The sequence below is a fragment of the Maniola jurtina genome, chromosome 13 (genome assembly GCF_905333055.1).
Source record: "Maniola jurtina chromosome 13, ilManJurt1.1, whole genome shotgun sequence".
NCBI classification, from domain to species: Eukaryota; Metazoa; Arthropoda; class Insecta; order Lepidoptera; family Nymphalidae; genus Maniola; species Maniola jurtina.
Window position 1 is genome coordinate 2,429,541 of NC_060041.1, and position 25,911 is coordinate 2,455,451.

Sequence of the window (25,911 nt, forward strand, 5' to 3'; positions counted from 1 at the left end):
AAAAAAACTGATAAATATACAAGGCTATTTTTGTTGTGCACAATCTCTAAATTAAATTGATAAGTCAAAATCTAATAGAGAATTATGAGAGGAACACCAAAATTTTTCGATTTAGTCTGGTTTGATGATTGTCTATACAACAGAATTAGCCATGATATTACGTTAGGATTGTATAGAATTAGATTCAAAGACACTTACCGAATATTAATCAACGGTTTCTTCTCGACCTTCAAAATGTTCGCATTCGTCCAAACACTATTATTGTTCACATATTTCTCCCGCTTAAGTTTCACTTTCTCTGAAACTGCCGGCTTCAAAGATGGCGGAAGAATAGAATCTGGAGCTTTCGGCGCCGCTCTGATAGGTGCGGTGGACTTTTTAACGATTTTCAAAACCGCACTACCCTCATTTCTCACTTTCTCATCTGGTTTTGATCCAGGATCGGGAGTGGTCGGTTTAGTTCTGAGAGGCCTGGTGGGTTCTAGATATTTCTCTGTTCGAAGATTTAGAATGCGGTCGCTATTCCGTCTTCTGATTTTTTGGTCCACTTGGGGTACTACGATGAGAAATAAAAGTTTTTATTATTAAAAGGTTATAGAAATTAACCTAACCTAATTTATAAACTGCTTATTTATTCCATTTTTAAGCAGCGTTAACAGTGGTCTCCCCGTCACTCGCTCCATACAAACATAGTTTGGTTCTGAATTTGAATAATAACGAACTTCCCCCGATGTAATTTTGTAGACATGTTCTAGAAACTAATTTATGTCTATGGGTCGCCAAATATCCGTAAAAATGTCTAGTTTTAAAGTTACACGGGCTTAAAGATTTGTATGAAAATGTTTGAGCCCGTGTAACGGAAATTACGGGTGTGCGCCCACCCGGTTTGCCATCTCAAGCTGTCGCACACTATAGGTGTAGTATGCAGGTCCATTTGAATATAATTTTTCTTGAGCGAAATATTCGTAAAGTGGAATAATAATAATATAATTCAATATATTTGTTCATAGTCGGAGGACTGATCGCATGATATAGGTACAGGCTGCCTACAAAGAGAAAAAAACATGAACCTGTTCTAGGTCGGTTTCTAGTGACAGGTTTGGTCTCCGCGCTGCCTATTTTGGTGGTTTCTTGTTCGGAGCAAGACGCGGCGGCCGGGACCGCCTTACTACGCGAGCTGAAGGTTGTCTTGAAGAAATTCGCCGCGACGCCTCTGCGGACGACGGATGCGCTCTTCGGGTTTCTAAAAAAAAATTATATGTCAAGTGAAACAGATTACAGAACCTACCTATCTGAAGTCGGTTAAAAATTGCAACTGAAGGAACCTAATAATATGGTAGATCTCAGAGGACCTCAAACTAATAATCAAAAAACATCTTCTGAAAAGTGAAAATATAAAAACTGGGTTATTCCACATTGAAACTTAAAACATCTTAATTTACCCATTTCCAGAATATTATCTTACCTATATTTTCTAGGTTCTTGTAATTTTTAAAATAAAAGATCTATATTTAATTAAGTTTTAGTAACTAGTCACGCCATCTACATGCAGCCAAAGTAATTAAATAAAAAGTTGACATAGATCCTCAATAGATGGCGTTAGTAGCGCGATCACGGATCAATTTAACTTTTAATTTGAGTACATACAGCAAGAATTATCTAGGTAGGTTAGGTACCTATGTGTATCCCCTTTGGGCCAATTAATATTAACTATCCTTAAATTATGGGTACACAACTACACAAATATACAATTATTGTTAATATAGCCAGTTTAAATGAATAATATGTAAGTACCTACTTACTTAAATATATTAATTTATAATATAAACAGCTCAAAAATATTCGTATTTACTACTTATACCTATTTATGTAATCAAAATCTATACTAATTTCAGGGCTGGTCCTACCTCCCATACAGATGCCTATCTACCATAGAGACTAGAGTGAATACAACGCCTCCAGGAAGTGTCGTAACTAAAAGGATTTATTATTATTATTATTAACTAGGGGTGGTGCTAGAGATGCAGGGGTCCCAAGGTGTTAGAATGGCGACCTCGTACCGGAAAGCGCAGCATTTCACGACCCCTTAGTACGCAGACAGACGATTTCAAACGGGAGCAAGGAGTCGCGGTTATATCGCGGTGCAAGACCGTGGCGTGTGGAAGTCCCTACTATAGAGTATAGACCTACGAGTATGTCCAGCTGTGGACTTCGTTGGGACTCCCATGTGTTAATAATGATGATGATAAATACTTACTGTAATTTGATGTTACTAGGCACCCCCGGCGCCTTCTGCTGCATAACCTCTTCGATCTTGAAAACAAAAGAAAACAAACATTTAAATAATGCACTTCAATATAAGTAGGTACTTAATTACGATATGCATACTTTTTGATTGACACTCATAACGTTTCACTACCATAATAATAATAAGTTAAACCTATTACATTAGGTACGATTTGTATACAGTGAAGTAGGTGGGTAAAATAACAATTGTGCACTGAAAAAAATTGCGCCAATATTGCATTTTACCCATAATTTGCTATCTCATCCATTTATTATCTATTGATTACGCACCTATCTACTTGTACTTCATATTTCTACTAGCCGATTGCCCGCGACTTCGCCCGCGTGGATTAAAGTTTTCCGAAATCCCGTGGGAACTCTTTGATTTTCCGGGATAAAAAATTAAGCCAGGATATTATCTATTTCCATTCCAAATTTCAGCCAAATCCGTCAAGTAGTTTTTACATGAAGGAGTAACAAACATACACACACATACATACAAACTTTCGCATTTAAAATATTAGTGTGATTACGATTAGTCTGATAGTGTGATTAGTGTGATTAGTAGTAATCCCATCTGGTACTACTACACAAGAAAAAAGTGCAAAATACGGCATTTCGTGAACAAGATTCCTTTCCTTTGGTAGGATTGATCTTCTTATTTTTAAAAATTCAAAATATTTTTATTCAATTAAACTCTTACAAGTACTTTTGAATCGTCAAAAGCATCTACCACGGTTCGAAATGCCATTCCTACCGCGAATAACCAGCAAGAAACTCAGCGGTTGCTTTTTTCAAAGATTTAGGACCCAGACTTTTAGGACCCAGGGAAGGATTATACATAAGTCATCTTCTAGATAGTCTAAAATCTATGATAATCTAGGGATATGAGAGTGAGGGAATATAAAGTGCACCTGTTTGCGGCCACACTAATTGTGTACTATAAGATCTCCCGCGCACTTGGCTAAACTTTATGGAGATTGGCTACTGTGCCCAAAAGGTCGGGAGAAAAAAATGTAAATAAAAAAGCTTAAATTCGTTTGCTATTTTTTCACTTGTCTAAAAAATTGTACTACCAGCTTCAAATTATCTCTGCCTATACTGAGCTCCTCTTAGAATAAGACTCACTACGCTACGCGGAAGTATGGATAGGTATATGAATAATGGAATTGGATGGATTTATACCACGATAAAATTGTACTGCCTTGTCCTTCTGACTCCGGTCCACATGATGAATGGTTGTTAGTTTAATTCATGGTTTCTTAGAATTAAATACTAGGTAGGTATTATGAATTATCTTAATTGAACTTCGTAACTCACAATACACGTAGGTTTACTTATATTTAAACAACTTTTAAATAGTAAACAATCAGTAAAAAACAAGTGTGACAAAAGTTCATAAGTCATTGTGGTCATGGACCTGTAGGCTGTATGTACTTATTGTCAAAGTCAAAGTTACAAAAATTAAAAAAAAATGTAAGTATAAAAAGGTTTTAATGAATGTAGTAAATAATAAATTCTTATTAAGTTTTTGAAGAGCTTTTATCATTAAAATGTCGATGGAATAATTTGCAAGCCTTTACGGTTCTGTATGAAAATGCACGGAATAGCGACGCACGCGAATATATATTTTTTAATTCCATTAATAATACCCTTGACACTTTGACTGTGATCTCACGTGGTGATAAGTGGTGATACAGTCTTAGATGGAAGCAGGCTCTCTTGGAAGTGGAATGACAGTTTTAAACCCATAGGTACCCCTTATCAGTTTTTACACGCCATTGTACCGGACTAAATCACGACTTTGCCGGCAGGTGGTAACTAGACACGCCAGAAGCCTCCCACCCATAGATGGCTAATCTCTATGAGCCCACCAGACCAGACCAGAGACAATCTAGAAGTTTTAAAATTCCCAAATTGCTCCTGACTGGAATCTAACCTGGGACTTCCCATTTACAAGACCACAACACTCACCACTACGCTAGAGAGGTTGTAAAATTCTTCGTTATTATGTATTTGCTGCTTAGTTTAGTGAAGTCATAAGTTTATTTTTAAAACAAACTTTGCGTCTACCTTTTAGCCAATACCTATCTCGCAGAAACTAATTATAAAAAATACATTTATCTCAAATATGTAAACCTGACTCCCACAGATATGGAGTGACGACAAATATGTGCCTTAAAAATTTGCAAACCAAGCGGTTGAAGTCCAAGATTACCAAAATGGCGATTGGGCAATTAAAATGCTTATTTTACGACTTCTTGATAATATTGAGTTTGTACAAGCAAAGGCTTTAATCTGTACTAATATTAGGTATAAAATGGTAAAGTTTGTAAGTTTGTTTGTGAGAAATAATCTCTGGAACTACCGAACCGAACCGAACTAGTTAAAGAATTTTCAAAATGAAAATTCTTTAACTAACTTGTAGAAAGCTATATTATTCCTGAGTCACAAAGTCTATATTTTATTTTCAAAAAAATTAGAGATCTCACTTCGCTTCTTGGCCGGTTGTTTGGCATAAAAAGTGTCCTAGATGTCACTTTCCAGATCCTTAACTACTTCCATGCAATCAAACAAAAAAACTAAATTAAAATCGGTTCATTAGTTTAGGAGCTACGATGCCACAGACAGATACACAGATACACACGTCAAACTTATAACACCCCTCTTATTGGGTCGGGGGTTAAACTACGTCGGTTCATTGCTCCGTAATTGAAAATCAAACAAACACATTTTGGAATTTATGACATTAGTAGGGATATATTACACACCAACGAATAAAACAACGACTGAAAATATCAGTTCTGTATAGTAGGGTAAATACTAACCAAACAAATTGGTAACCGCTTTATCTTATGCTTTACACCACGCAATCAACCCACCTACACCCTTCGACAGAACCCAAGCCATTGAACCCTCTGTGATATCATTTGAATCTCTATATTTCATACAAAATGACATCAGATAAAAATATGCAAGGATAATCTATATACTTACCAATATTATAAAGAGGAAAGATTTATTTGTTTGAGGTTTATAAACTCTGAAACTACTGAACCGATTTTAATAATTGAGTCTTAATAGCTCAGCGGTTGAGGAGCGGACTGAATTCCGAAAGGTTAGCGGTTCAAACCCCAACCGTTGCACTATTGTCGTACCTACTCCTAGCACAAGCTTTACGCTTAAAGGTGCCCACGCACTCGAACTGAACTGCAGCTGAACTGCGCGTCGCGTCAGCGCCCCACACGATATTCTCTCCAGCCGCGACGCGCGTACGTCACTGCAGCTCAGTTCAGCAAGCTGCAGTTCAGTTCAAGTGCGTGGGCACCTTAGTTGGAAGGGACAGGGGAATATTAGTCATGAATAAGCATGATTAATATTCTTTAAAACAAAAAAAAATCTTTCACCCCTTATTAACCGTTGAGCTATTGAGGCTTGAAGTTGTCCTAGTATTGTTTGCTTTAACCGAATAAGTGAAAGAAAACCTTGATCTATTATCTTATCTTATCAGTATCACACAGGCAAAATAATCTTCTGTTTTCGAACACTATCACAAAGTATGTTACGGGAACGGGTGAAGTTTTTAGTCTCTAAAAAGTATCAAATGATAACTAGGTAAACAAAGAGCACACAAGGTAAATAATAGGTATTCAACGAACTATTTTTAACCCCCGACCCAAAAAGAGGGGTGTTATAAGTTTGACGTGTGTATGTCTGTCGCATCGTAGATCCTAAACTAATGAACCGATTTTAATTTACTTAGTTTTTTTTGTTTGAAAGATGGCTTGATCGAGAGTGTTCTTAGCTATTATCCAAGAAAATCGGTTCAGCCATTTGAAAGTAATCAGCTCTTTACTGGTTATTACTGTAACCTTCACTTTTCGGAGGTTTTATAAATTTTTAATTTACACTTGTATCTCATGTAGCAGGTAGGTATGTTCGACAGCCTACGTGATCAAATCAGGGATGAGGAGATCGATAGAAGATCCAAAGCAACTGAGATAGCTCTACGCGATGCAATGCTAAAGTGCTAATAGGAGGAGCACATAGTTCGAAGAACTGGTAGAAGTTGGGGTTCTAAGATGATAGAATGCTAACCTCACCCTACAAAGCAAAGCGTTGGTACTGGTAAATCCTCCACTAGATATTCGAGGAAAATAAATGATTATGGTTATGCCTTTCAGGAATTTGGAGGACGGAGGTCCACCTTTAATTAACCCCATGTTAAATAACCCTATCCCTAGTGAGTTCAGGATTAGTACCAATTTCAAAAGAATCTGCAGTCAGTTCATCACTAGCACCCATAATAATTTTATATGTAGATACGTGTTCATTTCATATTTTTTACCTGTTGTAAAATAGTGTTAGTTGCTTTTTTCTAGGGCAAGTGGTCTTTGTTCCATATTTACGTGAATCCTACCTGAGCTGCCGCACAATGCAGCTCTTAGCTTTTTCAAGAGGATCCTTGACATACTCGTAGTACAAGGATAGGCTGGCACACTCTTAACTGTAAGGTTCATTTAATTAAAACTTGCCACTTTTAACTTGATGGTTATTCAGTTGCGGTATATATTATGATTATTATAACTATTAGCTGATGCCCGCGACTTTTTCCGCGTAAGGGTTTCAATTTTTTTTTAATACTTAAGTAGGTACTTTAATAAATATTGAAACCTTTTTGTTTAATCTACAATTTTTTTTTTATTGAAAATATTACAATAAAACTTGAAGTTAACTTTATCTCATTACTATACAAATCATGCCCGCGTGGAATAGTGACAAGAACTCTGTCTGCATTTCCGCGCTGGACAGCCCGGCTGATTCTTTTTATTGGAACTGCCAAATAACATACCTAACATGCTAATAACTTAGAACTAGGCCAAACGAACACTGTATTATAACTATTTTGAAACGAAATATTGAGTAGGTAGACTGTAGGTATAATAAGTACGTCAAGTACATTTAATTCATTTATTTTATCACTCTATGAATGAAAGGCCGATATGCTAATTTCTCGTATTCACATGAATGAAACGTTAACCTCGTTTCAATTCTTAAACTGCATTTCGCGTCCTGTTGATAAAGGAACTATAATTTACATCAATTATTTTAGTCTATTAGGTCACACAAATAAAGTTCATTGATATTTTCTACAAACTATAGGTACTTACCATGGACGTATAAGTACAATACTTATTAAGTATTAGGTTTTTGTCTAATACCTACACTTAGATATGCGCGCAACTTCATTCGGGTGGATTTAGGTTTTTCAGACAGCTCTCAAAGCATGCGCCTGCGCAGACAGTCGCCGTACTCCTTTAGTCCATCGTGTGTGTTATGTGATGCAGTTCTTATAGTGACCCATTTAGAGGGAGGAGGAGATATACCCATAGGAGAACTACTCCTCGAGCAAAAATCCTCGTCTGCGTAGGCTAATATTATAAATGCGAATGTGTGTCTGTCTGTCTATTAATCTGTCTGTCTGTCTTTCTGTCTGTCTGTCTGCTACCTTTTCACGGCCCAACAGTGTAACCGATTCTGACGAAATTTGGTACAGGGTTAGCTTATATCCCGAGGACGGACATAGGCTACTTTTTATCCCGGAAAATCAAACAGTTCCGACGGGATCTATAAAAATCAAAATCCACGCGGACGAAGTCGCGGGCATCAGCTAGTAATATATAAATGATCTATATGCCAGTCCCATTGTATTATAACACTTATCTATTTTGAATCAATGCAATAGCACTATACCATTGTGATTCAGCTATCAAAGGTCTGCCACTAAACGAGGGAATTTCCGGACGTTTTCGAAATTTGCATTTAAATATCAAATGCCTTGGTTTGGCCCAAACTAGAAACTGTACCTAAGCGTTTAATATCAGATGAACAGACGATAAATTTATCACTGTAGACATTGCATTAAGATCGATCGCGGCATAGGGTTGTCAATCCGGATATATTCCTTATTCCATAAATACGAAGTGTTTGTTTGTCTATCTGTTCGGTGTGTCTTTTCATCATTTTGACAAAATGAAATCTTACAGATGATGTCCGAACTGTGTAACTTTTTCCGCCTGTATGTTGGTTTTTTTAATAATCTGGTGAGAACTCTTTAAATTGGTCTTTAAATATATCCATGCGAAAAATCACGTCAATTCGTTCTTACTTTATGGCGTGATTGAAGGACAAACCAGCAAACAAACACTTTCACATCCCTACACATATTGTAAATGCGAAAGTATTTTTGTTTGCTGGTTTGTATTTTAATCACGCTTCAAAGAATCCACGTGATTTTTCGCATTGCTATAACCAAAAACCTGGAAAGTAACATAATTATTAAGCTACTCAATATCCCCGAAAACCAAAAAGTTCTCACGGATTTTTAATAACTAATATCCACGCAATCAAATTCACGGGCATCAGCTAGTTTACAGGATTTTCCATCAAGCTCCAAATAAATTAGTTTGCGTGTCAACCGTTATTTTTTTTCTTGCGAGTGGCAACCCTAAGCTACGCTAGCAAAATCTGGAACGCCTTGCAACAGCCGCCCACTTGCACAAGCGTTACTCGATCAGCCTCTAATGTGGCGAAAACTTTATTAGTGCCATGCACCATTCGTTACTTTAATTGTTGGTAGGCGCGGTCCATTAGACACTGTTTTTATGGCGAATTAATAGATTAACGGATTTGAACACTTTGACATGGAAAATATGGATAAGTTGATACAATGCAAGTTTCTTACGAAGTCACGGTTTATTAATCAATATCTAATATCCATACTAAAACCATCCATCCATATCCATACTATAAAAACTGCGCGCTATTGCATGGCAGATTGTAATTGGACTTTTATAATTTTAAGACCCATTGTACATACAATTTTGCAATTAATAAATAATCTAATCTAATCTAAAAAAATGTAAAAAAATGCGAAAGTGTATCTGTCTGTCTGTTGCCTGTAGACAGACAGACAGAAGGTAACATCAGTTAAACGAAGATGGTATCTCCACGTGGTCGGTGATCTAATCAGAACTTGATCAGAAATAAGATCCGTAGAAAAACTAGAATTACCGACATAGCCCAACTGATGGTGAAGCTGAAGTCATAATGGGCGGACCACATGTTTGAAGAAAGACGAAGAGAGACGTTCTAAGTATAATATAGCGTTGGCAGACCCTGACCGTACAGACGACATCAAAGCAGGAAATCGCATGTGACCAGGCAGCGCCAGACCGTACCTACTTCGCGTGTGGAGTGAGAAGTCACAACAAGAAACCTGAGTAAGTTCAGCAATGGACGACGAATACGAGGACGAGAAAAGGAAACAAAAGCACAATAAAAACCGGTCAAGTGTGAGTCGGACTCGCACGCGAAAGGGTTCCGTAGTACGTACCATCATACCTAACACGGACTGAACCAACAAAATGCGATTTAGTAAAATATAATTTTTCGTGAAGACTTTTTTTTGTGTCGTAACCATAACTTTCTTCCTTGATTTATGAGCTAGATTTTTTCCCTGCTTGTGCCATAAGACCTACCTACCTGCCTTTCATGATTTTAGGTCAACGGGAAGTACCCTATAGGTTTTCTTGACAGACACGTCAGACGGACAGACAACAAAGTGATCCTAAGAGCTCTTTTTTCCTTTTAAGGTACGGAACCCTAAAAAATAACGTGATGCATCTGTACCTCTTCCAAGCGTTTAAATTTATAGACTGAAGCATGGCCCGACCTGACGCTGAAGCTGTAGGTATATACCCATGTCTGAAAGTTGCTAGAATATTTTTTTTGCTAGTGTGTTTTCTATTATTTACAAACAAACGTATTAGAATAGGATATGAGGATAATAAACCCTAGACAAGTGTTTCCTAAACATTAGGATTCTAAACCGAGCTCTACTATGCTAACATGGCCTCCTTGGCGCACCTAGGACTTAGCCTAGATATTTATTGGGCTAGAATTCAGGTCTTAAGATCAACTAAGACAAAGCTGAGCAAAAATACCCAATGATCTTAAGAGTGTTGTGCCCAGAGTTTGAAGCACGGGTTAGGTATGAGTAAAACGTACCTAGGTCTCAGATCATAATAAAAAATATTGAGCTATTTTAACTAGGCTCAGCAGTGCTTTGATGGCTCTATGACCTGCACGCCGCTGTTCTAAGGAAAGTAATAAAAATCGTCTAGCAGTATCTATCAAAAAGAATATGTACCTATACTACTCTATCCATACTAATATTATAAATGTGAAAGTGTGTCTGTCTGTCTGTCTGTCTGCTACGTTTTCACGGCCCAACCGCTGAACCGATTTTTATGAAAAGTACAGAACTGGGATACATACCGGGGAAAGACATAGGCTACTTTTTATCCCGGAAAATCAAAGAGTTCCTACGAGATTTAACAAAAACCAAAATCCACGCGGGCGAAGCCGCGGGCATCCTCTAGTTACTTATAGTTCTTAAAACAAATGTATCCGTTTTTTTAAAGCATTACTAAACAGATTTTTCGGATTTTTCAGTTTTCACCAATCGATAGTGTCATTGGTAGATGGGTCCCAATCCCATAGACCATAAAATATGGTAGTAGGAACTGTGTACATGACTATCCGTACAAACCCAGGGCGTACTAGCTAGTGTAGAATGTATCACATAAATTCTGCTAACAAATCACATTTAATATTCATCAAGATAACGTCATTATTATTTTAAAACTCCGTTAAACCGTTACAGCTAAAGGAAACAAAAATCAAGGACACTAACCTCCTTGTTAAACTCCAAATACCAATTTGGAGTTTAACTTTACGATTAATAAATAGCACCAATTTATTCAACACGATTATAAAAAAATATACAACCACCAATAAATTATTGGATTTTAAACGAATTATTGAACGAAATTTAAAAAAAAAACAACACACGAAATAGTCTGCACAGGATTTTTACGTACTGAATTAAATTCCTATACACTCTAAGCCTCTTATCAAAAGGCTCTCGAGATAAAAAAACTGATTCACAGTATCATATTACTGAGCGGCAGCCGATTACTGAACGCAGTTTAATCACCTAAATAAGGTTTTATGTTTTAGAACGTTTTACGGTTACTTTTTTATCTGTTTTTTTTTTTAAATCTGCGCATGCGTTTCGCGTTTCGCGCGCACTTGCTGTCACCTCACTGGCGGGAAATGCAAACGCTTGCGTCAACGATGCCCGCCAAAGTGGGTGTGATAAGCATATAATTTTACAAATAATATAATTTTGGACTGTTTAGTAACCTTGTTTGAATTTGCAATAAACTTTTTTCACGCCCGTTCAATTTTACGTTTTGTAATTTAAGAAATAAAAAGTTTAAAAGCATTTTATTAGTAAGTACGAGTTGGTACCTAAGTCTACTTTTATTTACTTGTTCTGTTCATTACTGAAGTCGGTTTTTTGTTTGAATTTTTTTTATTTCAGAACTTTTAGTGGCCCACTGTATCTACCTGGTAAAAAACAACTGTTTACTAAGCCATTACACGGATCGCGAGCAATTTACTCTTATCCATTGAAAAGTTCTGTTCTCTATCTCAGAGGATAGTCATCGGATCAGTCACCTCGGAAGTATGACCTACCAAACAAAAAACAAACAATCGACTAGAAAACCTCTTTTTTTTGAAGTCGGTTTAAAATTAAAGCCCATATTTTGCTTTGTGAGCGCTGCTCTATAGGAATAATTCATTTAACCTGATACCTGATTTCCTTCAGACTTTCGGTCATAGTTTTACTGGCTAATTTGTGAAATTCAAGTAGGTATTTGCGATCAGGATTGGCGTAAAATCTTGATTAGCATGACATTTATTTTATAGCCTATTATTTTTCGCTCAATCTTTTAAGCAAAAAAAAAAACATTTTATTACTTATTTAACCTACAGACTCCGGGAAGTAAGCACCTAAAATTGAAAGTCTTCTCTTACAACAGTTACAACTATCTCTTCCGATTTCCACCACCTTGAAATCGGATGGTTTATCACCCAATCCTTGTGGTTTTACATCTTTGGTAATTGGCATTGTGCGAAAATATCCGCTTTTTATTTTATTGCAGATTTATGAATGTGACCTCAATTTATGTATATTAAATACTTATAGGTATATAATATGTTTATCTGCAATTTTCCTTTTTTGGGTACCTATAAAAATCGATTAATAATTTTAATAAAATAAGATTTCAATAATACTTAATATCGAACCTTTCCATTACACTTGTTAGGAAACTAGCTTATGCCCGTGACTTCGTGCACGTAGACTACACTTTAAAACCCCTATTTTACCCGTTGTATTGAATACCTTATTAATTAACATTTACCCCTTGGGTTGAATTTTCGAAAATGCTTTCTTAGCGGATGCCTACGTCATAATAGCCCTCATAATATATTATTATATCTACATGCCCAGCGCGATCCAGTAGTTTGAGATTGCACAGGCGGATTGACAGATTCCAGACACCTTTGATAACATTATGGAGTACTCTCAGGCATGCAGGTTTTCTCACGATGTTTTCCTTCACTCAAATTCAAATTCAAAGTAAGTACTTTTATTCAAATAAACTTTTACAAGTGCTTTTGAATCGTCAAAATAATATACCACTGGTTCGGAATGCCGTTCCTACCGAGAAGAACCAGCAAGAAACTCGGCGGTTGCTCTTTTTAAGTCAAGTCTTTGCAAGTTTCTCGCTGGTTAAGCAAATAAATTATTTAATTGTTTAAAAGCATCACCCAAATTTGTAGTACCAACTTTACGGACGCAGAAATTGAAGCTGGAAAAAGTATTTTGTATAACTCGTGCGGTGATAAAGTGAGACATGTGCAGCGCAAAGGAGAAGACAAGAAAAAACGCAATATCAAGGACGTTATTAGATTACTAAAAGAAGTGGACCCCGACGCGCAGCCTAATTTTGTTGCCAAAGACATCAATCGGTTGCCACCGGTTTCATTTGACCACGTTGATGTCACGCGACTTTTGAAGGATATGACGGGTATGAAGAACGAACTCTCAGAATTTCAGACGAAAATGAGTGCGGAGCTTGCTGAGATACGCAACTCCGTTGTTGAACAAATACAAAAGTTAAATATGACGACTCCTAAGAAGAGGAATTCTTCATTAATACCTTTGACCCCACCATCCCTTGTGAGTGCACAGGAACCTACTCTTGCGACAACAGCACGGAGCTCGATTACCCCAAACTATCGTAATAACGTTCATAAGAGAGTAAGTTCAACATCACCGTCGAAATCGCTTCCGCTTGTGGCAGTACCACCGCCTGCACGCACACACGCGCCTTGCACCGAAGTGGCGCATACGCCTACCTACCGTGACATCGTATTCAAAACGGCTCGACCGCGCCAAGCAAATAGCGCACGAATGGCTCGTGTAACTTCGGGTCAATCCAGCGTATCAGCTGACGCTGAGCCTGTCATAGCGAGACCTGCATCGAGTTATAACGAAACAATGCCGGATGATAAAAATGCGTCATTTACGGTTGTAGTGAATAAATTTAAGACGCGCAAATTAAGAAATATGCGAGGAACCTCAGACACGCAGTGTAAAATTCAAGTAGCGGATACCCAGTGCTCCATATATATTTCTCGTGCCCAGAAATCGGTTTCTGTGGATAATATTTTAGAGCACATTGCTGACATGGGTGAGGAATGCATAAGTGTCGAGCAACTCAAACAGAGAAACGAAACATCCTTTAACTCTTTTAAAGTTACGATACCTACCCGAAAACTTGACATCTTTTTGGATGGCAAGTTTTGGCCTGCTGGGTTGGTATATAGACGGTACAAAGAACGATACACGAAGAACGCCACCAAATACAATCGATAATGCCAGTACAGTCTAATGATCTACAAACTAACATAATCCGTATGGCTTCGCTTAATTGTAAAAGCATTAAGCGTTCCATAGATGCCGTAAGAAAAATTTGTAAAACCGCTGATATTATCGCTCTTCAGGAAACGTGGCTTCTCCAGCACGACCTCAACTTTGTACATCAAATAGATGATAGTTTCGCATCATTTTCGAAATCATCCGTGGACTCCTCAGCTGGGATATTGCGCGGACGTCCCTATGGAGGTTTAACTATCATGTGGCGTAAGTCTCTTTTTGATAATGTGACCGTAGTGGATTGTGAGAGTGATAGGTTGGCGGCGGTCAAAATTAGTTCTGTGGATCGCCATTTATTACTCTTCAACGTATATATGCCTGTTGATATAGAAGATAATTTGCCAGAGTTCACGGACATTCTTGGCAGGATGAGTGCGGTGATTGAAGAATGTGGGATTGAGACCGTATTTATGCTTGGTGACTACAATGCACACCCCTCAGCTAGATTCGGCAAAGAGATGCTGTCATTCTGTGAGGAGCAGACTTGGGTTTGTGCAGATATAGATGTATTAGGAGCAGACTCTGGAACGTTTTCCTTCCTAAGTGAGTCCCATGGAACGACCAAGTGGTTGGATCATTGCCTGACAACTATTGCGGCAAAAAATACAGTTGTGTGTGTGTGTGTGGATAATGGTGTTAGTTGGTCTGACCACTTCCCACTATTTGTTAACTGTGATATTAAGCTAATGACTAAAAAAGTAGATAATAAGGAGTGTAATAATGATAACTTACATAAAGACATAAGATGGGGACAGAGAAATGCAGATGAAATAAATATGTATACTAATTTATGTACTGAAAATTTTAATAAGTTACTCGAATCTAGTCACTGTGATACAAACGACTTAGATAGTTCTAACGATGTTTTAGATTTTATTAATAATTTTTACAATGATGTTATTGGTATTTTAAAATATGCAGCTATTAATAGTAAATATTCGGGATCTGGTGTACACAAATTCCGCCATAAAAAACAACTAGTTGGCTGGAATCATCACGTAAAAGAGTATTATCAAACTGCAAGACTGTGTTTTAAGTTTTGGATAGACTGTGGTAAGCCCAGTAGTGGAGAAATATATAATGACATGACAAAGACTCGTGCTATATTTAAAAAGAAATTAAAATGGTGCCAGAATAATGAGGAAGCTATAAAAATGGACATTTTAGCGACGCATAGAGCTGACAAAAATTTTACACAGTTTTGGAAAGCGACTAAATCATTAAATAAAAAAGAAAGTAGGCCAGTGAGTGTCAGTAACGTACAGGACAGCAGGGAGATAGCCAACATGTTTGCAAAACATTTCTCCGTGAAACCATTAGACGTTGCACATGTGCTCCACTCTCAGCCATTGTCACCATCACCTAAAACAGTACACTTTAGTCCAACTGATATATTCCGAACGATTAAAGATATGAAACGTGGTAAATCACCAGGCCATGATGGTCTGAGTGTTGAGCACATGTTATACGCTGGAAGCAAATTGTATGAGGCCTTGTCAACGCTCTTTAATATGTGCATTAAACATGGTTATCTTCCTGCAGATATGTTAAAGACGGTAGTAGTTCCTGTGCCAAAAAACAAGACGGGCGATATGTCCAGTATAGCTAACTATAGGCCCATTTCGCTGGGGACAATTGCCGGCAAGGTACTTGAGCGGTTGTTGCAGCCTGAACTGATGAAGAATGTACAGATTAGTGATGCTCAGTTTGGTTTTCGTCCCGGTCTCTCTACAGACTCGGCAATTCTGTCTCTGAAGCACGTCGTAAATTACTATAAAAGTCGTGATACATCGGTGTATGCGTGTTTCTTGGATCTGACTCGCGCATTTGATCTTGTTAATTATAATATATTATGGAGAAAAATGCGCGACTCAAATGTACATAGCAGTATTGTCGGGCTGATGAGATACTGGTATGAGAACCAAACGAACATTGTGCGTTGGGGCGACACAGACTCTAGTGAGTTTAGACTAGAGTGTGGTGTACGTCAGGGCGGTTTAACCTCTCCGGACCTGTTCAATCTATACGTTGATGACCTGATTGAGGAGCTAAGTGGTACTGGCATCGGTTGTCATATTGACGGAGTTTGTTTTAACAACTTAAGTTACGCCGATGACATGGTGCTGCTTAGCCCCTCAATAAACGGTCTCCGTAAATTAGTATCGATCTGCGAAGGTTACGCCTTGAGACATGGATTAAAATACAATGTACGCAAATCAGAAATGTTGATTTTTAGAGCTGGTAAAGGCCCGGAGAGGATACCACCAGTTTTGTTAGATGGAACACCAGTTCAGGTTGTGCAACAGTTCAGGTATCTCGGACACATGTTAACGGGATCCCTGAGCGACGATTTTGATATAGAACGAGAGCGAAGGTCACTGGCAATACGGTGCAACATGCTCGCTCGCCGATTTGCTCGGTGCTCTGAGGATGTTAAAGTTACATTGTTTAAAGCTTATTGTATGAGTTTTTATACTTCACAACTATGGATCAATTACACCAAAAGATCTTTTAACATCCTCAGGGTACAGTATAATGATGCCCTTCGCATTTTATTAAAAATGCCAAGGTATTGTAGTGCGTCGGGCATGTTCGCCGATGCTGGAGTCCCGGACTACTACGCCATTATACGAAATAGAATTGCGGGTTTCTGGGAAACAGTCCGCAATTCTAAAAATAAGATGCTTAAAGTCGTCGCTCAGGCGTCCCCTGACAATGTGTTCTATAAACACTGGCTACGGGTACACCAGATCCCTAACGTAAAATGACTAACTATTTCGTTTTAAACTATTTTAATTTTTATATTATATTTTGTATTTTTTACTGTTTATATGGGTCCCTAACCTGCAATAAAACGATTTTATTTTTATTTTATTTATTTATTTATAAAACGCATATAACTCCCAAAGTTAGAGATGCAAGCTTGGGATTGTACCACTGGCCTTCCGAAGAGGAGACGGACGTTAAATAACCACTAGGCTATTACGACTATGCACGTAGTGTATGGCGGTCACCACCGTTGCAAGCAGATGGCGCTTCTCACTCATAACTACGTAGAACTAAATCAATCAACAACCACTGGATACACGAACCCAAGTCTGAGAACTCACGACGCTGACACTAGATGGCAGCACGGGTACATTCATCAGCTAAGTCAAAGTGGAACACGCAAATCTGAATCGCACTAACAAAGTTTTCTGAAATCTACACTAATTATTATATTAATTATATTATATTATAGGGTCTAAAAATTATTTTGGTGAGCATTTAAATTGTACCCATTATATTATATAGAAGTTTCAAGGTACAACCGTTGGCCCAGCTGGCGCCACGAACACAACACCGCTCGGAGGGAAAATTTCCCTATTTTAAAGTTCGAGCATACAGACACCACTCGTACAAAAGTATCTATATTTGATTATCATTTTGTCTTCACCCACTCTATTCTCTCTGCATCAGTCTCGCAAGCACCGTGCAACGCAATCACACTTAAAGGATAACAATATGAGTTACAACATCCGCCCACAGCCACCTTGGCTGGCGAGCTGCTCCGTTCATTACAGAACAACCTTGGGCAACAGGCTGCCGACCCTAACACAGATACTAAATCCCTTTGCCTTGCACATGATATTAATATCATTACTATATACTAGATGCCCGCGACTTCATCTGCCTGGATTTAGGGATTTTCAAAAATCCTGCGGGAACCCTTTGATTTTCAGGGATAAAAAATAGCCTATATCCATATACGGGATGCAAACTATCTCTGGTTTAAATAAGTGATGGCCGCGTGAAATGAAGTACCTATTTAAAAAATCCGGCGGAACTCTATGATTTTCCGGGACAAAATGTAGCCTATGTCCATCCCTGGGTTGCAAGGTATCTCAGTACCTTTCATAAAAATTACGGATGAGCCTTTAAGAATCCCGTGTGGATTCTTTGATTTTCCGGGATCAAAAATAAAAAGATAAGTACATATTATGTTTAACGAAATTTTCCAAAACCACACAGCACCCCACAGTGTAAGGACTTTTTACTCATATGTAACCACATTACGTTTGTTTGGATAAACCCTAAGGTATTAACCCTTCTAATTAATACAATAATAAGCAGCTACAGAGTTTCTCAACTAACCATAGGTAGCATGCAACCTTTCGGCAAAAACTATTTCAAATGGCTTTGTACCTATGCCAGGGTTCGTCCTTTTGGTATTTTGCCACCAACTTACTCATGCTCGTTTACGTAATAAAATTCGCACTTGATAACATTTAGAACGGATTCCCTTGAACTTGTTTTTATGAATCAAGCGGAATATCAATGGATCTCTTCCCACATTAATTATAACTAGTGTAAACTACTACAAGCTATTACAACTAACTACCTACTACCAGAGACTAGAAGAATTAGCCAGATACCAGAAGACTACAACTTCTACTATCTGCCCAGGTTGGTAAATCATGTAAGTAAGTAGTTCGGTTTGAGGTTGGAGGTGCGTGCTATCAAATACTAATTAAATAATTAGAATTTGACAGCATGCATAATAATTATTGATATGAAAGGTCATATTAATGCTAATTAAGTAGTTATAGCTCTCTGGCGGAAAATTAAAATTACAAAATAATCCATGGCTCTAACGACCATCGAATCGTGCTTCACAGAAGACATGGCCTGCCCACTTTTTTTTTTTAATTATATAGATAAGCGCTTGGCTGCAATCAGACCTACTAGCAAGTGATGATGCAGCCTAGCGCGCTTGCCTAAAAGTTGCCTATTCACTCTTGACTTGATGGTACCCATATTATAGGTGGAAGGGAAAACTGATGGCGGAAGGGCGTTCCATATCCTTGCGGTTCGGATTAGAAAAGAGGAAGCAAATCGCTTCGTACGTGTTCGAGGAATTTCGACTACGTATGGATGCAGACCTTGACGATGCCTGGCAGTACGATGGTAGAAAGACCTTATGGGTTATATGTGGTCACCAGGTACAATTTTATTTTTGGAATGAACTCATAGGAAGATATTTAAATATTCAACAGTAACCTACGTCTGAGCAAGGTAATCCAGAAGGTATATAAGTAGTTGGTAGGTACCAAGCTATATCGCAAAATTATAATATTCATTAAATGACATATTTTGCATCCGTAAATTCTAATTTTCCGTCGCCCACGCATGGGCGTGGAAATACCTACCTATGACATTATTACATAGGTACCACTACCCAGCAATTGATAGGTACAAACTTATGTATCATTTTGTATCTAGGTAGACACATATCGACCGTGGCTAGTTATATGCAAGCTATGTCTGTCTGTAGGGAAGTACATAATCAAATTCGGTTAAATAGATGGGCCGTGAAAAGCTATAGGAGATAAACAGACAGACGCACTTTTACATATTACTTATAGATTCAAATTATTATGGAAAGTGATGGTTTATCTAGTATTCTTTCTTGTACGGTTATTTGTACTAACATAATTATCAGGAAGTAGGTATTGTTACTAACACACTAACTTTCTATATGGACTGTTTTGTACGTATAAGATGGTCTGATATAAAATATTATCTTATTTTATTTATTTTATTTACTTATCAGCAATAATATAATTTATGATTGAAGCTTATTGCTAAACATTGAACAAACCGGCCTGGCCCACGTGTATGACCCGAATGCACCGCCAACGCATACTGGCACCTTTACATACATTTATATTGCACTGATACTGCGTGGATGCAAACGGGCTATAAAAATTGCATCTTGCTTAAAGAAATGCTGACGACTACAATCCAGAAACAAAAACCCTTCGACAGTTGGGAAAATCCTGCTCTTTCCTATTAGACGGGGATATAATATGGATAGTTAGGGGGACGTAACGATCCTTGATAAAAAATGCCTCTCACCCACCTAACAACTTACCATTCAAGACAGTCGTCACTGGATTTGGAATATACTTATACATGAAATGTTACATAAGTTTACCTATTCACTAAATTTTGTCATCATACTGTAAGTTTGTAACAAATACCTACACGATTTATTTATTAAAGTACCTACTTATTTGGAAAATATTTATTTGCTTTGCTCATGCTCCCCATAATGTTCTCAAAGATGTGCGAAGTCTAAAAATCCGCCTTTGGCCAGCGTGATGGGCTATGGCCTAAGCCCGTCTCATTCTGAGAGGAAACCAGTGCTTAATCAGAAATGATGATGGTAATGATGATTTCTCACTACAGATCTACGGTGGCACATCTAGAAATATTTCAAAATCTAGCCCGCCTATGTGCTCCTTTAAGGCTCCCTCACATTGTAAAAACCCTTCAGAAAGACATCATAGTGGACAAAGTTTCCCAAAATTGCTTGTCTAGACAGGTCCTGAGTTCGAGTTCCGGCCGGCTGAATAGTTATGGGAATTTATGACCTCTAAATTGGCGCAAGTCTAGTAACTAGCTACTTATTTAAAAAAAAAAAACAATGAAAACTTACCCATGTTTGATAGTTCCATTTTTCTCTCGTTCAACTCACACCGCAAAATCCAATGCAAACAATATAAGACACAGTTTATATCACTTTATATCACAGATCACAGTCTAAATCTTTGGGAAACAATCACACTTTATTTTATTAGAAAAGTTGTATAGTAACTATCTAAGTATAGCTATATGTTGGTACAGTTCAACGAGAAAAGTTCAGTTTCTATTGCCTGTAAATTATTTTTATTAACTGCTTAAAGTACAGTACTTAACTACCTAAATTAATTAATTACGAATAGGTAGATCTATGCAAAACTGATAGGCACATATCTAATCCATTTGAGAATTTTCTAAATTAATATTTTATGCACGCCCGACGCCCAAAAGTCAGTCTGGTTCTAGGTAGTTAAGTTATCAAAATATACTAGTTAAGTGCCTATTAAGTAGGAAAGTTAATCGTTACTCTCACAATCTTTAAGTAGGTTCTTTTCCGCATATGAAATAGGTAAGTAAATAATTTAAATATGTTTCTACTCTCTGATTTGATTAAAATCCGCGGTTTATACTTGTACGTACTCGTATGTTTTTCTGTAATCTAACTTCGTACTGTGGTTATTTAGAATTTCTATGTTCTGTAACGCTCTAACTGCAATGGTGTTTTCTATTTGTAGGGTGACCAAGCCCTGTGAAAAAGTAAGACACTCCCGATTTTTTTTTGCACTTAACATATTGCAGGAAATTATTCATCGTGATTTGTAATAGTATCTAATCAGTGGTAATTATTAGTTTTATTAACTGACTTAAAAGGTAAATATGTAGCTTCTCGCTGATATGCGTATGAGGCGCACAGTATGGCATATTGTTGTAAATTGAATACTTGAAAAGAGCAACCGCCGAGTTTCTTACTGGTTCTTCTCCGTAGGAACGGCATTCCGAACCAGTGGTAGATTATTTTGACGATTCAAAAGCACCTGTAAAAGTTTAATTGAATAAAAATATTTTGAATTTTGAATTTTTTGAATTTCATAGCTGTCCACAGGACCTTGGTACCATAAACTGACAAAATTATGACAGGTACGAGTGAAAAACCTAACTCAAGAAGGTTTAGAGCACTAGTGGGAACACCGTCGCAGAGAGTCAGTTTCACAGTTCGCAATTTGCATGTACGTGGAAAAGAGATCTAGTACAACAGTCGGGACATTTACAGCTTCAAAGCTGTGAAATTACAATCAGGAAGTCTCTACAAACCTCATAATTGACTTGTCACCCCACACAATAATGAGCGATAACAAAAGAAATCGAGCTACTGAGGTTAAGTGGAGGAAAAACTAAAACACCGTCGCGAATAAACTTTCACAACCTGCGAGTTGTTTATGTTTGTTTTTAACATCATCGTTAAGGTGCATGAGACGGGTCTGCCCGCGAAATTCAAATTTAATTTGGTTTTTCGCAATTTGTAAATCAATACGACAAAGTAGGCTTATAGCATTCTATTCCGACAGTGGCAGTATCATCTTCACAGGATTACATAAAAATCTTTACTTGAAAGTGTTCAGTTTAAGAAATTAGTCAAAATAATGAGTTTGACATGAGTTACTCACAAATGAGTCGATACTATAGCTAATTTCTTAAACTGGACGTTTTCAAGTAAAGATTTTTATACAAACCTTTGAGGATGATACTGCCGTTGGCGCAACTAAACCAAAGAATTTCGCGGGCAGAACCGTCGCGTGCACCTTAAAGTTAAGGAGCTCTTCCAAGGAAATGGCTAAACATTGAGCAGCTGACGAAAAGAACGATGTAATTGCATAAAATAAAATTTTACAGTAGCAAAAAACTTGACAGCTGAAAAAAGCTTTTGATACTGTATACACTGTAATTATACCGTTTTGATCGAAATCTCGAATTTGGTCAATTTTAGTATAGTTTAAGGCCGTTTTGCTTGGAAATGAGTTCAGATTTCTATCTAGTGCACTGTGCAGTAAGCTAAAACCGTCCGGATTGAAGAAAAAAAAGGAAGAGGAAAGAAGGATAATTGCGCCGTTTTGTTCGCTAAATCCTTAATTGTTTAATAGGTACGTTAAATTGTTTAAAATACGTTGTTAATGTTTACTTAATAGATAGTTGGGCTAAAATTAGTTTCATAGATAATTCAGCTATTTCATTAGACTTCCCCAAATTGATATTGTGTAGGTCCGGTTGTCTGTCTGTGTGTTATCGTCCTTTCAACTGAGATGAGATTGTGTATAGTTACGTTCTTTGTCGAGTTTGTTACAGTAGGTACGATAAAAGCTACCCCTGACTACGGTGTCATTTAGTAATTAGTGATGATTCGAACTAAGATGAAAACGGCCATCGAAGGTTTATGGCAGTTTGCTTATTAAACTCACACCCTTACCCAACACCGTTATCAGTTTTTTTTCATTAGATTTTCCAAAAATGACAATTGATGTAGGTCCAGTTAAAAGGACCATTATGAAACTACAACATTTGACTTTTTATGATAGTGTTTTACCCACACTCAAGGAAATTTCTAAATAATTACAGTCCGTCTCTACTCTCCGTTCAAGACTGGGTGAATATCCATATCAAGAATTTCGGCTCTGGCAGCGAGACGGACAGTGGCCTTGTGGTCAAGGCATCGGGAGCGATTCCAAGAAGATGCATGTTCGAGTCCTGCTGGTCCCGCAATTTTTCACATGTATTTAAAAATTATTTACAAGATTTGATTCGGAAAATACTGAAATGAGTGTTTTTCGTTAGGTCTTATTAGGGGCCTATATTATTGGCCTACTAGTATTTATAAAGAGGAAAGATTTGTTTATTGTAATCGATAAACTCTGAAACTACTGAACCGATTTTAATAATTCTTTCACCATTAGAAAACAACCTTATTCAGAAGTAACATAAGTTATAAATTACACATGTACCGCAGACGAAGTCGCGGGCAAACACTAGTAGGTAAATTAGTAGGTAAATTATATATTTTGTAACGCCACACAGCCAATCGCAACGCGCCAACGCCAACCAGACTATCCGAGTCAAGCCAAGCTGGCCAATCACCGCCTGTTACAGCAAATAACCGCCAAGACGGCCAATCATAGCCTACTGCCGCCATGACAGCCAATCAACGCCAGCGCCATTGACAGCCGAACGCAGCTCAGCCACCACTGCCGAATGCCTTCGGTGGGGATAACGCCATATAAAGCCATGCGAGCTCATTTATAGTATTATTGTTCTATCGTACGCATTGTAAGCTGAAACTATGTCCATTTGTGTAAACAAGTGTAAATTATATAAATAGTAACAAAGTAACAATAGTAATAAAGAAATGAGTGATTTGTATTAGTGTATTTAGTGAAGTGATATAATAAATTTGGGCGATTATACTGATTTGCTCTTTTTATTTAAACCCACTGTTTCATCTCAGAAGTGGGATTAATAAAGAAAGTTATGATGCATAATCGCGCCAATTAACGAGTCGGCAAAGACATGCCGGCTACTTTGTTCATCCGCAAGGATGAAACGAATCATCGTGTAAAAATCAAGCGACAATGAAGATCGTCCACTTTTGGGGCCCGGAAGGTCCTTAGAAGAGTTTTGAACCGGAGGTACATTCATCTGCAGCGTGCATGGTTTCTACGCCCGATGGCAACCTACCCTCAACTTCTACGCGTAATAACTGAGGTATGATCCATCCATTATTCCATTTCAAATTTTAATCCCGTTTTTAATGATATTGATGCATAGTGTAATGAGGTTGATCGTGTTTGTAACCTCTACTGATGAGATGACCGTGAAAGGTTAATATTGCTAACACCCTGTTTGAGGTTATGAAATTAGTATTAGGGCACGCGGGTTATGATAGGTGGTCATTATACGCTCGCGGATAGTGAATGGTTTGAGTTATAGCTAAAGATAAATATAACTGTAATTTGTGGCATATCTGACCGTTAAATAAAAGTTTAGGTTTAAAGACGTTTAATTCTCATAAAGACAAAAAAAAGTCATTTAAGTACATGAGAACTTAATTCTAATAAAATAAAGTTTACAATATTCGCCATTTAATTAAGTACTCAATCAGTGCATTTGTTGAAGTAATTCGGATTACTCATAATGTGAGCAGCTAATTCAGTTTTCTATGGATTGAATGAGTGTACATTTTTTCATGTGTGCAGGTATTTTGTTGTACAGTTTAGCTCCTTCATAGGTAAGGGGTTCTCTGCCATAATCTGTTCTAGTTTTGGGTAAGGCAAGGTAACTGGCTCAACGAGTTTTAGTTTTAATTTTTGTAAATGTGATATTTGTGTGTATTGTTTTATTTATAGTTTTCGTAACAAAAATACAAGTGTTGTATATATGTAACTGATGAAATAAAGGCGGTAAATACTAATGCTAAGATTGCAACCAATTGATTTAGTCAACTTTTTATCGAACTAGGTAAAAGCCCGCTCAACCATCCACTTATCACGTTGTATCTCGCTGAGATATCCGCAATTTGAATTTGCAGTTTAATTCTAGAAAACATACTTAGTGTGTTAGTGCCTTCAAGACCTATTTGCTATGCGGAAATTATGACCATAAAAGTGCTACCGGTACGAATAAGTTAACAAGTAATTCAATAAGTTAAAAAAAAATCTAGTATATCGGATGGTAATAATAGTTCTCAGACTACCCGCGAATCTCAGCCAGTAGTTTTTAAGAAACAAGCTTTGACGCTATTAGTGTTTTTATTTGTACAAGGGTCAGTCAGTGTAAGGTACTATAAAGCTTTAAGGTTATATTTTTCGCGTCGTCGGTGATATGCCCGCTGCAGTCATACAGACAACAGGGGGTACGTGTGGGGTACCTATAAATTATTTTTATTGGCACAATATTATCATTTACGTCAGAATCGGTTGCTAAACACTTTCAGTGTGCTCAAACTCTGTTTTGCATATAGCATGGCGATCGCAATTCGAATATAAAATTGAATTATTTTATGACGTTGACTTTTGAGTTTCTTGTGAAATTGATTTTCATGTGGTTGTATGATTTTTATATAATATGAATATAGATCTTCATAATAGGGGCAGACGTACTTTATGAATCGACTGGGAGCTACTTGTAGTCAAACAATAATATTGTGCTTATCTTTCTTTTCTCGGAATTTTTGGTGAGTTCGTGAAGTGCAAACGTCATCGCCTACGATGGTCACCACTGATGCTTTGCTGTGTGCTGTGTGCCTGATGCCGAGCGCG

At 37.4% G+C, this 25,911-nt stretch overlaps 1 protein-coding gene across 8 annotated transcripts in view; it reads right to left on the reverse strand.

Moving 5' to 3' along the window:
• LOC123871105 (cytospin-A-like) overlaps nucleotides 1-25,911 on the reverse strand; it is a 72,709-nt gene that overhangs the window by 40,738 nt on the left and 6,060 nt on the right. For 2 of the 8 annotated variants that reach the window (XM_045914682.1, XM_045914680.1), the window contains exons 1-4: nucleotides 3,472-3,675; nucleotides 2,258-2,313; nucleotides 1,071-1,243; nucleotides 199-556 (exon numbers count right to left, since the gene is read on the reverse strand). In XM_045914682.1, coding sequence (XP_045770638.1) covers nucleotides 199-556; nucleotides 1,071-1,243; nucleotides 2,258-2,313; nucleotides 3,472-3,516 — 632 coding nt within the window. In that variant the 5' untranslated portion in view covers nucleotides 3,517-3,675. Of the gene's footprint in view, nucleotides 1-198; nucleotides 557-1,070; nucleotides 1,244-2,257; nucleotides 2,314-2,388; nucleotides 2,548-3,471; nucleotides 3,679-11,044; nucleotides 11,446-20,684; nucleotides 20,902-25,911 lie in introns of those variants that run through there. The other 6 variants (XM_045914684.1, XM_045914685.1, XM_045914693.1 and 3 more) reach the window with 6 other exon arrangements.